Here is a 14,930-nt window from a genome sequence, read left to right as displayed (position 1 = left end):
TCAAATTAATAAATAATTAAACTTTAAAAAAACTTTTAAATTTCCCTACAAAGAGCAAGAGCCAACAGGAGTATGTCTAAGGGCCAGGTCTGGCTCAGCTGATATCTTAGGGTCTTTCTAGCCCAAAAGTGCTCTGATAAAACAAAAGATGGTACTGTTGATTGACAGGAGGTAAAAAGAAAGGGGCATACTTTATTTAGTTCATGTGGCCCGAGGATCCATGCTGACAAGCAAACTCTAAGGGATGAACTTTTCAAGTATCCTGTTTTATGCAGACATTCACTCTATTGCATATATAGCAGTGCCTCCCCACCTAGGAATGCAAAGTGGGGCTCTGGGGGCAGCCTCAAAATTGGGGTTAGATTATTATTGGTCTAAAGCACCTTAAAGTAAATTGAGCCAGGTTTTATCCATCTATTCTGTGGTCTGTCACCATGATTGCTGAATCCAAGGGGGAGGAGACTTTATTGTTTGCAGACATAAAGTGCTTGGATCGCAAAACTGCTTGTGAAATGGTTTCCTTCAGCCAGCATTCTCATGGAAAAATAGTTCTAGCTTAAGGCAGTTTTTCACAGTCATCAATAATAATAAATGAAGTTTCTGCTTCCACGTGAAGGGTCTTTGTTGGGATCTGGAGTGGCAAAAAGTTTCATTTCATGGGTCAACTCTGATGGGTTGGTGATAGCTGCCTGGAATGATGTCCTGGGAAAGTTCCCTGCCCCACATCTGGCCAGATGTCAGTCCACTAGCACAGGTGTTGTGATATTAGCCTCATCATTCCTGAGTATGGTGCTGTATATTTGTCAATATTCTTATAGTCTCAAGTGACAGAAATGCAATCTCAGGCAGGAAAAATTGTTGGCTCACAGAATCCAGGAGAAAATATTAACAAGAGAGGGGTAGCGATGCAGATGGGTCTTGTGTCGTCCACATTCTGGTGATCTGAAACAAAGCTATTTCTCTCACAAAGCTATTGCCTTCATTTTGTGGAGGAAATTACTATTCCATGGCCAATCTAGTACCATCTCTTCCCAAGGCAGGTGTTGACCTGAGAATTCTGTGTCGGCTTCCTGAGGCCTCTTCCACCATGCAGAGGCTGATGAGTCTCCAAGTCCTCTGGGGCATTCGCAAATCCTACCATGGCTTTCACCCTGCCCCTTGGTACCTTTGCTGCCGGTCTTTATCAGGAGCTGGAACCCTGAGATGGAATGACTACGATAGACCTAAGGAATTTAACTTTGCAAGTGATGTCCTGGACTATTGGACTCAAATGGAGCAGGTAAGAAGGCACTCATGATGGGAGGTGAGAACAAGAATGGCCTCATTGACCTTATCATGATCCTAGTAGACTGAGGGGCACAGAACCAGAAATGGCTTCTGCCTCAGCTTAGAAGTGTTGTGGGAAAAGCTTACATTTGGGGGTTCAATTCTCAGCCTAGTCTTGTTCTCAATCCTCTGAGCCTCAGTGGTTTTATCTATGAAATGGTGATGATCTCATTTTGGAAACAAGATAGCAGGTGAAAATATCTGGTACACAGTCACATAATTGTGACCAAAGTTTCTAAGGTCGGTAAATTGACCTTAGTCTGAATTCTTACCTTCAACTAATGAGACTATGAGCCTAATAGGAATTTGTCTCATTACACTTGGTCTTCACTTCAGGCTACACTCAGAGGGAAGGGAGAGATCACCTGACTGTACACATGAGCATCTGACACATGTAGCTAGGTCATGTCATCTGTCATTCTTTGAGGATGGCGTGTGTAACTGGATTCCTCCCTATCAACTACCTACTTGAGTGTGTCTTTAGGGTATGTACAGGGAAAATAGTCCATATGGCCCCTAGAGATTACACATGTCTGCAGAAAAACCCAAGTGTTCAGTTTATCTCTCTCCAAGAGACAGACCAAGAGAGGTGAAGTAGGGACATTAGGAGTTGAGATAGACAGTTCATGGTGCTCCAGCTACTAAGTCCTAGCTGGTGATGTCCACAGTGAGAAAACTCACCCAACACTGTCTTTGGACAGAATTTACCTGAGATGGAGTCAGAGAGTTAATAGAAATTTTAAATTTCCCATGCACCTGCATTATATGTTAGTATTCAACTAACATGTGGGCCTCTTCCCCACCTCCTTCTTTTTCCTTTTCCTGAATTTCCATAATAATGCCAAGGGAGGGCATAGGCACTTTTTAAAGTGCACTTGGCATTTAATACTATGAGTAGGTGAGCATTTTCATCACCCCCATTTTCTAGATGAGGGAACTGAGGTGTCAAGGGTTTAAATAACACACAGAAACCAGCACATGCCTAATAAGGGAAAGAACAGGATTTGGGTCCAGGCTATCTAATTCTGCAATACATTATTTAACCTGCTCTCACAATTTGATGATGCCAAACATCTCTTCCCTCAGATTCTAAACTGACTTTCATCACTGCCCTGACCAGTAATCTAGTTAAGAACTTTTGAACCATGAGATGGGCTGGAGAGGGAGGAGGTGGAGAGAGCAAGAAGTGATGCCTTCACTTTCCCCTTGATTTATATTCCTTATAGGTAGTTAACACATCAACCCATGGAGGGAACCACCAAGTAAATATGACCTCAGGATGCCTCATCTTTGTTGAGTTTTATATCATCCTTGTTGAACATTGCCCATTTATCCATGTCTCCCAAGTTCTCCCCACCCCCAGCGTCCTCATCCCAATAATATTTATTCTGCCAACACTTCTCATCTGTCTGTTGCCACTTTGCTAATTGCCTTGATCATGGTCATTGTGTCTCTAGTGATGCATGGGGCCTCTCCCCTAGCGTTCCCTCAACTGAGCCACCCAGTGCCCCGGCAAAGAATTGGTTATAAAACAAAAGAAAGTACCTGGTAAGCCAGACAACCTATGTCCAGAGGTGGAATACAGGCCACCAACTTATAACCCCTGACTCATCTTAGAAATTAAACCCTTTGTTACTCTAGACTCCTAACATACACACAACTTGATTTGATTCCTAGAGAAGCCTCCCAAATCTGTTCATGAGAGGTTGCATTCTGTCCAAATTCATTCATTCTCTCCCTTTGATACTACATCCATCCATCCATCCATTCATCCATTCCACTAAAACTTAGTGAGCCCCTAACATGTGCCAATTACTATTCTAGGTAATGGAGATAGGAAAGTAGACAAAATGTGCAGCTCTTTATTTTTCCTCTATAGACAGTGTGATTCCCCACTTCATGTCCTAGGAGAGGTGAATACAGCGTCAGCAACCTTACGTTTTGTTTGTTTTGGTGAAACTCATGACAAACAATTTCTTCCTACCAACCCCTGATGCAATTTTATATTAAACATTGCTTAATACATATAGTCAAATAGATATTAATTCTAAACTCTGGATCTGGTGTTCTTTCTTATCCATCAAGAAAGCGGGACGCAGGATTAAAAATGCGAGAGTGGCTAATGTCCAGGCGAAGACAAGAATCCCGAGTAAGGGTCCTCGTTCTGTTTTTATTAGGATCAGAAGGCTTACAAACATGGTGATGCGTGTGCACAAAAAGACAATGAAATCATGAACATTAATTCATGGATGTGAGGGAAATGGGATTTTGAAGATACTCGGTGTTAGGGGTTTGGGTTAATACAAAACAGAATCCTGGTGCTGGGCTGAAGGTTGTTTATAGTAGACATGAGGCACCACCTCTGTTTACCTAAACTGGTCTATGGGACAAGAAAGACAGAGCATTCTACCTCAGGGTCAACAAGGCACCTTTCTTTTGCTAATTAGCTCCACTTTGGGCAACTTCGCCCTGCAGTGGTCTATAACCCTATTTACCTATTTATCTAATTTGGTCCTTGCTTTCTGCTATAGTACTAAGTTGGGGGGCATTTCCACCCTGAATACCTAATCTTGTTTACCTCATCTGGGATGTTTTCATCCTGAGATTCCCTATTCCTATACCTTTGTTCTATACTGGGACTTTTGCCCCACTTTACCTAATCTTATTTATCTACTCAAGTTTACCTAAACTTGGGTGTGTACATGCTATAGCTTTCTAATTCTTCATGCCATCAGTGCAGACTCAGAGAATTCCTAAGCTGATTTGTCACAGTTAATCACAAAGCATAAAAAACAACAACAGCTGAATGCCCTTGCCCCACATTTGCCTGGCTCTTTGTCCCATAATATTTGTCCAAATAAATTATGTGCTGCCAAACATTCCAAGTTCCTTAACATTTAACAGTCAGATCTGCTGAGATTTCTCTGAGTCAGCGAGTCTGTGTTTAGTGGCTCCTGAATTTAATTCTGTAGTTTTATGTAAGAAATTAATAACAATCCAAGGACTGGTACAGTTTAAAAGGGTCTTTGTGTTCTTTTGAAACTATTAGACTTTTGTCCCAGTATCCCATAAAGGAATCCTTCATGATATTCACAAAAAGTGTTTATCTTTTGTTCAACGTCGCTCCTTATCAGGGAAATACAAATCAAAACCACACTCAGATACCACCTCACGCCAGTCAGAGTGGCCAAAATGAAGAAATCAGGAGACTATAGATGCTGGAGAGGATGTGGAGAAACAGGAACCCTCTTGCACTGTTGGTGGGAATGCAAATTGGTGCAGCCGCTCTGGAAAGCAGTGTGGAGGTTCCTCAGAAAATTAAAAATAGACCTACCCTATGACCCAGCAATAGCACTGCTAGGAATTTATCCAAGGGATACAGGAGTACTGATGCATAGGGGCACCTGTACCCCAATGTTTATAGCGGCACTCTCAACAATAGCCAAATTATGGAAAGAGCCTAAATGTCCATCAACTGATGAATGGATAAAGAAATTGTGGTTTATATACACAATGGAATACTACGTGGCAATGAGAAAAAATGAAATATGGCCTTTTGTAGCAACATGGATGGAACTGGAGAGTGTGATGCTAAGTGAAATAAGCCATACAGAGAAAGACAGATACCATATGGTTTCACTCTTATGTGGATCCTGAGAAACATAACAGAAACCCATGGGGGAGGGGAAGGGAAAAAAAAAAAAAAAAGAGGTTAAAGTGGGAGAGAGCCAAAGCATAAGAGACTGTTAAAAACTGAGAACAAACTGAGGGTTGATGGGGGGTGGGAGGGAGGGCAGGGTGGGTGATGGGTATTGAGGAGGGCACATTTTGGGATGAGCACTGGGTGTTGTATGGAAACCAATTTGACAGTAAATTTCATATATTAAAAAATAAAAAATAAAAAAAATAAAAAAAAATAAAAAAAAAAAAAAGTGTTTATCTTTTGTAATTCTAATACACATATAGTGTCTTTGGCACTGGAATGTCAGTTCCATGAGCTAGGGGAATTTTTACTGTTATGTTAACTGTTGTATCCCCAGCATGTAGAACATGCTGGTACATTCAACTAGTTGTTGATTGAATTTGAATGCATGCACCCTGAGCAGCAGCACAACCAGCACAAGGTCAGCAATGTTGGTGGCCATAACTTGGTTGTATTTTAGCAATGAACCATTAACTTTCTCGTGGATGTGTTGTAAATATGTACAAGGGAAGAAGGGAAGCTTTGGCATAGGGTGGCTTCATGTGGAGAAATCCAGAGTACAGAAACCAGAATCAGTCTGTGGTGCTTCTTTTGTAAAGTCATGTCTCATAATACTAAACAAGCATTCCTCTACCGAAGCAGTCGGTAGAGTTGAATGGTAGCTCTCTGTTGAGAGACTCATGGCTCTCCAGTTTACCCCAGAAGAACATGGCAGGCTTCTCTCATTTATTTTACTTGCCTGTCCCCTGTAACCTCTGAATTTACAACCAACTGGTATAAAAACAAGATTATCCCAACTTATCTAAAAGCATCCGTTTTTCAAGTCAAATTCTTAACACACTAGAATGCATACCAAAACTTTTAGGCATAAAATATGGGGTTTTCATTGTAGGGAAGCTCTTAGTAATGGATTTAATTTCTTTAATAGATACAAGGTTATTAAGATTTTGATTCTAGGGGCACGTGGGTGACTCAGTCGCTTAAGTGTCCGACTTAAGCTCAGGTCATGGTTTTGCAGTTCATGAGTTTGGACCCCACATCATGCTCTCTGCTGTCAGCACAGAACCTGCTTTAGATCCTCTGTCCTTCTCTCTCTCTCTCTTTGCCCCGCTCCCACTTGCACACTCTCTCTCAGAAAATAAACTTAAAAAAAAAGATTTTGATCAAAGAGGTTTTTGCCTGCTTTCTGCTCAAGGATTTTGATGGCTTCCTGTCTTACATTTAGGTCTTTCATTCATTTTGAGTTTATTTTTTGTGTATGGTGTAAGAAAGTGGTCCAGGTTCATTCTTCTGTATGTCTCTGTCCAGTTTTCCCAGCACCACTTGCTGAAGAGACTGTCTTTATTCCATTGGATACTCTTTCCTGCTTTGTCAAAGATTAGTTGGCCATACGTTTGTGGGTCCTTTTCTGGGTTCTCTATTCTGTTCCATTGATCTGAGTGTCTGTTTTTGTGCCAGTACCATACTGTCTTGATGGTTACAGCTTTTAGTATAGCTTGAACTCTGGGATTGTGATGCCTCTTGCTTTGGTTTTCTTTTTCAAGATTACTTTGGCTATTCGGGGTCTTTTCTGGTTTCATACCAATTTGAGGATTATTTGTTCTAGCTCTGTGAAGAATACTGGTGTTATTTTGATAGGGATTGCCTTGAATATGTAGATTGCTTTGGGTAGTAATTGACATCTTAACAATATTTGTTCTTCCTATCCAGGAGCATGGAATCTTTTTCCATTTTTTTTGTGTCTTCTTCACTTTCTTTCATAAGCTTTCTATAGTTTTCAGCATATAGACTTTTTACCTCTTTGGTTAGATTTATTCTGGGGTACCTGGGTGGCTCTGTCTGTTAAGCTCCAACTTCGGCTCAGGTCATGATCTCATAGTTTGTGAGTTCGAGCCCCACATCAGGCTCTGTGCTGACAGCTCGGAGCCTGGAGCCTGCTTTGGATTCTGTGTCTCCTTCTCTCTCTGCCCCTCCCCAACTTGTGCTCTCTCTATGTCTCTCAAAAATTAAATAAGTGTAAAAAAAATTTTTTTAAAAGATTTATTCCTTGGTATTATATGATTTTTTGATCTTGGCCACAGCAACTTCTTACTCAGCACATCACCAGAGGCAAGGGAGACAAAAGCAAAAATGAACTACTAGGACTTCATCAAAATAAAAAGCTTCTGGGGTGCCTGGGTGGCTCAGTTGGTTAAGCGTCCAACTTCAGCTCAGGTCATGATCTCACAGTCCATGAGTTTGAGCCCCACGTCGGGCTGTGTGCTGGCAGCTCAGAGCCTGGAGACTGCTTCAGATTCTGTCTCTCCCTCTCTCTCTGCCCCTCCCCTGATCATGCTCTGTCTCTCTCTGTCTCAAAAATAAATAAAAACATTAAAAATAAATAAATAAATAAATAAATAAATAAATAAATAAATAAAAATAAAAACCTTCTGCACAGCGAAGGAAACAATCAGCAATACTCAAAGGCAACTGACAGAATGGGAAAAGGTATTTGCAAATGACATATCAGATAAAGGGTTAGTATCCAAAATCTATAAAGAACTTCTCAAACTCAACACCCAAAAAACAAATAATCCGGTGAAGAAATGGGCAAAAGACATGAATAGACATTTTTCCAAAGAAGACATCCAGATGACCAGCAGACACATGAAAAAATGCCCAACATCACTCATCATCAGGGAAATACAAATCAAAACCACAATGAAATACCATCTTACACCTGTTAGAATGGCTAACATTAACAGCTCAGGCAACAACAGATGTTGGCGAGGGTGTGGAGAAAGAGGATCTCTTTTGCATTGTTGGTGGGAATGCAAACTGGTGCAGCCACTCTGGAGAACAGTATGAAGGTTCCTCAAAAAACTGAAAACAGAACTACCCTATGACCCAGCTGTTGCACTACTAGGCATTTATCCACAGGATTCAGGTGTGCTGTTTTGAAGGGACACATGCAACCCCATGTTTATAGCAGCACTATCAACAATAACCAAAGTATGGAAAGAGCCCAAATGTCCATCGATGGATGAATGGATAAAGAAAATGTGGTATATATATACAATGGAGTATTACTTGGCTATCAAAAAGAATGAAATCTTGCCATTTGCAACTACGTGGATGGAACTGGAAGGTATTATGCTAAGTGAAATTAGTCAGAGAAAGACAAAAATCATATAGTTTCACTCATATGAAGACTTTAAGAGACAAAACAAATGAACATAAGGGAAGGGAAACAAAAGTAATATAAAAACAGGGAGGGGGACAAAACAGAAGAGACTCATAAATATGGAGAACAAACAGAGGGTTACTGAAGGGGTTGTGGGAGGGGGGATGGGCTAAATGGGTAAGGGGCACTAAGGAATCTACTCCTGAAATCATTGTACTATATGCTAATTTGGATGTAAATTAAAAAAATAGAAAATAAAATTTAAAAAAAGATTTTGATTCTATCAGTTTTAGCAAGTTGCTTTTTTAGTAATTTGTTAATTTCATCCACATTGTCATATTTATTGGCATAAAATTATTCATAATTTTCTCTTGTTGCTATTTCAATGTCTGTAAGAATTGCATTTGTGTGCACTTTTTCATTCCTAATATTGTTACTATGTTATTTTTCTTTTTTTCCCTGGGTAAGTCTTTATAAGAGTTTATCAATCTGATACATCTTCTCAAAACCAGCTTTGGCTTTACTGATATTCTCAATTGCATATTTATTTTCCATTCCACGGATGCAAGCTCTTATCTTTATTATTACCTTCTTCCTAGTTTCCTTTGATTTGATTGGCTTTTCCTTTTTCAGCTTCTTGATGCAAACTTATGTTCTTACTTTTTGGCCTGCCTTCTTTTCTAATGTATGTATTTAAAAGTATATATTTTCCAGTAAGCATTCCTTTTAGGTGCACCACACAAATTTTGACATGTTGTATTTTATTATCATTCTGTTGGAAATAGTTTCTATTTGACTTTTTGATCCTTCTCTGACTCTAGATTATATAGAAGTGTACTAGTTAGTTTCCAGGTAGTTGGGGATGGTTTTCTCATTATCATATTGTTAATGATTCCTAGCTTAATTCCACTGTGGTTAGAAAACATACTCTGTTTTAAACTTTTAAGATTTCTCGAGATTAATAAATGTTCCAAATGCAATGGAAAAGAATTAGAATTATATCATCATTGGGTAAAGTGTTCTATCTATGTCAGTTAGGATATAAATTCTATTAGTCTATCATATTCTAGCATTAATTTACAGAACTCTTTGAATTTCAACTTAAAATTCATTGGAAATAAGATTGAGGCAAATTTTTTCTATAGGCCATAAACTCTTATATATTTATGTATATGTATGTGTAGATATATATAATTTATTTTGAGAGAGAAAGAGAGTGCATGATCAGGGGAGGAACAGGGAACAGAGAGAGAGAGGGAGTGAGAGAGAGAGAGAGGAAGAGAGAATCCTAAGCAGGCTCCAAGCTGTCAATGTAGAGCCCAACATGGGGCTTGATCTCGCAAACTTTTCCAATTTTCCTTCTTCAAAGTATATTTTAGTTAGGTATTAGCAAAGAGTAACTATGTTGATATGTAATTGACATAGAATAAAATGCACACCTTTTTAGTGTAAAGTTTGAGTTTTAGAACATTTCCATCATCTAAGAAGTTTCCTTTTGTTTTCTCTTGGCCCCTACCCCCACTCTGAGCCCCAGGGAACCACTGATATGCTACCTTGCAGATTATATTTCTCTTTCCTAGAGTTTCATAGAAATGGAATAATGCAGGATGTGCCCTTTTTTATCTGATTTCTTTTTTTTAAGTTTATTTATTTATTTTGAGAAAGAGAGAGTATAAGCAGGGGAGGGGCAGAGAGAGAGAGGGAGGCAGAATCCCAAGCTCCAGGCTGTCTACACAGAGCCAGATTTGGGGCTCAAACTCAAACCATGAGATCATGACCTGAGCCGAAGTCAGTCACTTAACCAACTGAGCCACCCAGGAGCCCCATAAACATTTTATGTTTTGAAACTGTTTCTCAATTTCCTTTGGCTTCAAACTTTATCTCATAAAAATTTAAATTTCAAATCTAAGTTTAGGAGCTGTTTTTCTCTTCTTGAAAACAGTTTTATCTCAATATCACATTATCAGGTTAATCTTTAACACAAAAATCTATAATTATTTAAGCAGTATCTTCTTCAAGTTGCAAAGGTAAGGTCTAAAACAGAGTTCCGAGCAGCAAATGTTTTCCACCTTGATACACAAGCTTTTCCATCATTTTTCAAACTCCTACAAGACTATTACATACTCTGCTCCCTTTATATAAGCAGTGCATAACTAGTGATTACACTTGCTAATATTCTTCCATCTGTTGGGCAAGAACGTTTTCATACTGCTTTTTTCATAGATCTGAATACTTACATATGCATATACATATATATTAATCTTATCTTTTCTCAAGTGAGATACACTCTTTTCTTCCGATCATATGGGACAAAGGTGGTAGGATCATGTTTGCACATATGTGGAAAAAGATTGCTGGAAGAATATACGCCAGATAATTATCAGTGCTGACCTTCAGAGAGTGAAAATGTGAAGAGATATTTGAAGACATTTTTCTATTTATAAGAAATGTTTCTGTTCATAAGATTCTGCATTGCCTGAACTTTTACTCTGGACAGTTTTTGGAAATTAATTTTTAAAAAATGAAATCTTTTGGGGTGCCTGGGTGGCTCAGTCAGTTAAATGTCCAACTTTGGCTCAGATCATGATCTCACAGTTTGTGAGTTTGAACCCTACATCGGGCTCCCCAATGACAGTGCACAGCCTGTTTGGGATTCTCTCTCTCTCTCCCTCTCTCTCTGCCCCTCCCCCATTTGTGCTCTCTCTGTCTCTGTCTCTCTTTCTCTGTCTCTGTCTCTCTGTCTCTGTCTCTCTCTCTCAAAATAAATAAATTAGCTTAAAAATGAAATCTTTTTAAAAAACATGCTCATTATAGAAAGTTTGGGGGAAAATAAGAAAGTGTATTTAAACAAGAAAATGAAAATTGGCAATAAATATTAAAACCATGTATGTACATGTATGTCTTGTTCCCCATTGTATCCTTTGGTCTAAGAATAGTCCCTAACAAATAATGAGAATTTAGTAAGTATATATTAATTGAACAAATGAACTGAGAACAAACTGAGGGTTGATGGGGGGTCGGAGGGAGAGGATGGTGGGTGATGAGTATTGAGGAGGGCACCTTTTGGGATGAACACTGGGTGTTGTATGGAAACCAATTTGACAATAAATTTCATATATTGAAAAAAAATATATATATATATTAATTGAACAAATGAATGGTTACTACTATATACATTTGGATTATAATGTAAATATGGTTTTGCTCTTTTTAATTAATATTGTATTGTGAAATTATTATTCCAAAACAATTTCTGCAAGTTGTTTGATGGTTTTATCATAATCTATCATGTGGAAATAGCAATTTTGTAGACAGAATATAGTTGGATTCTTTTTTCATTTTTAATACATTCTGCCAGTTTATGTCTTTACACTGGGGAGTTTAGTGCACATCCATTTAAAGTTATTGCTGATAAGGAAGAACTTACTATTGCTATATTGTTAATTGTTTTCTTGATGTCATAGCTTTTGGTTCCTCATTTCCTCCCTTACTGCCTTTCTTTGTCTTTAGTTAATTTTTTTGTAATATGCTTTCAGTCCCTTCTCATTTCCTTTTGTATATATACTGTAGATAATTTCTGTGGTTATTATGAGGAGTACATATAACATCCTAAAGTTATAACAATCTATTTTAAACTAGTAACAACTTTATTTGCATACAGAAATCCTAATTTTTTCCAGCTCCCTCTTACCCCTCCATGTTGTTTTATTGATATCACAAATTAGATATTTATATATTGTGTACTCATTAACATAGACATAATTATTTTTTATGCTTTTGTCTTTTAAATACTGTGAAAGAATAAAAAATGGAGTTTCAAGTCAAAATTATAATAATATTTGTTTTTATATTTGTCCATGTATTTTATCAAAGAACTTTATGTTTTTGTATTCAGGCTACTCTGTAACATCCTTTTATTTCAAATTGGACTCCTTTTAGGCTTTTTTTTAAATTAAAAAATGTTTTAATGTTTTATTTTTGAGAGAGAGAGAGAGACAGAGTACGAGCAGGGGAGGGTAAAAGTGAGAGGGAGACACAGAATCTGAAGTAGGCTCCAGGCTCTGAGCTGTCAGCACAGAGCCTGACTCAGGGCTCAAACTCATGGACCGTGACATCGTGACCTGAGCCAAAATTGTTTGCTTAACCAATTGAGTTACCCAGGTGTCCCCTTTTAGTATTTCTTATAGACAAAGTTTAACCATAATGAACTCCCTCAATTTTTGTTTATCTGAGAATGACCTAATTTATCCCTCATTTTTGAAGGACAGTTTTGCCAAATAGAGAATTTCTTCTTTTTTTAAATTAATTAATTATTTTTAAATTTACATTCAAGTTAGTTAGCAAATAGAGCAATGATTTCAGGAGTAGATTCCTTAATGCCCCTTACACATTTAGCCCATCCCCCCTCCCACAACCCCTCCAGCAATTTTTTGTTTGTCTCTATATTTAAGAATCTAGGGGCGCCTGGGTGGCTCAGTCGGTTAAGCGGCCGACTTCGGCTCAGGTCATGATCTCGCGGTCCGTGGGTTCGAGCCCCGCGTCGGGCTCTGTGCTGACAGCTCAGAGCCTGGAGCCTGTTTCGGATTCTGTATCACCCTCTCTCTGACCCTCCCCCATTCATGCTTTGTCTCTCTCTGTCTCAAAAATAAATAAACGTTAAAAAAAAAAATTAAAAAAAAAAAAAAAAAGAATCTCTTATGTTTTGCCCCCTCCCTGTTTTTATATTATTTTTGCTTCCCTTCCTTTTGTTCATCTGTTTTGAATCTTAAATCATCATATGAGTGAAGTCATATGATATTTGTCTTTCTATGACTGGCTAATTTCACTTAGCATAATACTCTCTAGTTCTATCCATGTAATTTCAAATGGCAAGATTTCATTCTTTTTGATTGCCAAGTAATACTCCACTGTATGTATGTATATATACATATATATATATATATATATATATATATATATATGTATGTATATATACCACATCTTCTTTATCCATTCATCCATCAATGGACATTTGGGCTCTTTCCATACTTTGGCTATTGTTGATAGCACTACCGTAAACATTGGGGTGCATGTGCCCTTTCAAAACACCTATATCCCTTGGATAAATACCTAGTAGTGCAATGACTGGGTTGTAGGGTAGTTCTATTTTTAATTTTTTGAGGAACCTCCAGACTGTTTTCCAGAGTGGCTGCACCAGTTTACATTCCCACTAGCAGTGCAAAAGAGATCCTCTTTCTCCACATCCTCACCAACATCTGTTGTTGCCTGAGTTGTTAATGTTAGCCCTTCTGACAGGTGTGAGGTGGTATCTCATTGTGGTTTTGATTTGTATTTCCCTGATGATGAGTGATGTTGAGCATTTTTTCATGTGTTGGTTGGCCATCTGGATGTCTTCTTTGGAAAAGTGTCTATTCATGTCTTTTGCCCATTTCTTCACCGGATTATTTGTTTTTTGGGTGTTGAGTTTGAGAAGTTCTTTATAGATTTTGGATACTAACCCTTTATCTGCTATGTCATTTGCAAATATCTTCTCCCATTCTGTCAGTTGCCTTTTAGTTTTGCTGATTGTTTCCTTCACTGTGCAGAAGCTTTTTATTTTGATGAGTTCCCAATAGTTCATTTTTGTTTTTGTTTCCCTTGCCTCCGGAGACATGTTGAGTAAGAAGTTGCTGCGACTGAGGTCAAAAAGGTTTTTGCCTGCTTTCTCCTTGAGGATTTTGATGGCTTCCTGTCTTATGTTTGGGTCTTTTATCCATTTTGAGTTTAGTTTTGTGTATGGTGTACAAAAGTGGTCCAGGTTCATTTTTCTGCATGTCACTGTCCAGTTTTCCCAGCAACATTTGCTGAAGAGATTGTCTTTTTTCCCTTGGATATACTTTCCTGCTTTGTCAAAGATTAGTTGGCCATATGTTTGTGGGTCCATTTTTGGGTTTTCTATTGCATTCAGTTGATCTGAGTGTCTGTTTTTGTGCCAGTACCATACTGTCTTGATGATTACAGATTTGTAATCCATTTTGAAGTCTGGAATTGTGATACCTCCAGTTTTGGTTTTCTTTTTCAGGATTGCTTTGGCTATTTGGGGTCTTTCCTGTTTCCATACAAATTTTAGGATTTTTGTCCGAGCTCTCTGAAGAATGCTGGTGTTATTTTCATGGGGATTGCCAAATATAGAAGTTGTTGATTGACACCTTTTTACCCATCATGTCAAATATGTAATCCCACTTATTTGGCGGGTCTTCTGGCCTGCCACTAATAATCTTATTGAGGATTCCTTATGCATGATGAGTCACTTTTTTTTTTTTTTTTTTGCTGCTTTCAGGATTCTGTCTTTGGCTTTTTCGTTTGATTATGTGTCTCTGTATGGATCTCTCTGGGTTTTCTTGGAATTGTTTGAGCCTCTTGTATTTGTACATCCATATAATGAATGAATGAATGAATGAACACTACTATATAAATTTGTATTTAATACAAATAAGGTTTTGCTTTTTTTCAGCCATTCTTTCTTCAAATAAGCTGATGGCTCCTTTTGTCTCTTCTTCTAGGATTCCCATAATGTGTATGTTGGTCTGCTTGTTTGTATACTATGTGCTTTGGGCTCTGTTTACTTTTCTTTATTGTTTTTTTTTCTCTTTGCTTCTCTGACTCCATAATTTAAAATGACTTGTGTTCAAGTTTACTGACTCTTTCTTCTTCCTGCTTGGATCTGCTGTTGAATCCTTCTCGTAAAGTTTTCAATTC

General features: G+C 38.1%; 1 protein-coding gene across 1 annotated transcript in view; it reads left to right on the top strand.

Moving 5' to 3' along the window:
* The first annotated feature begins 994 nt into the window (after positions 1-994).
* Positions 995-14,930, top strand: part of LOC122209642 (acyl-coenzyme A synthetase ACSM1, mitochondrial-like) — a 41,100-nt gene continuing 27,164 nt past the window's right edge. Inside the window, exon 1 of the mRNA XM_042921689.1 lies at positions 995-1,279. Coding sequence (XP_042777623.1) covers positions 1,007-1,279 — 273 coding nt within the window. The 5' untranslated portion in view covers positions 995-1,006. The remainder of the gene's footprint in view (positions 1,280-14,930) is intronic.

Source organism: Panthera leo, chromosome E3 (genome assembly GCF_018350215.1).
Source record: "Panthera leo isolate Ple1 chromosome E3, P.leo_Ple1_pat1.1, whole genome shotgun sequence".
In the NCBI taxonomy this organism is placed as follows: Eukaryota; Metazoa; Chordata; class Mammalia; order Carnivora; family Felidae; genus Panthera; species Panthera leo.
This window is presented reverse-complemented; position numbering and strand designations above follow the sequence as displayed.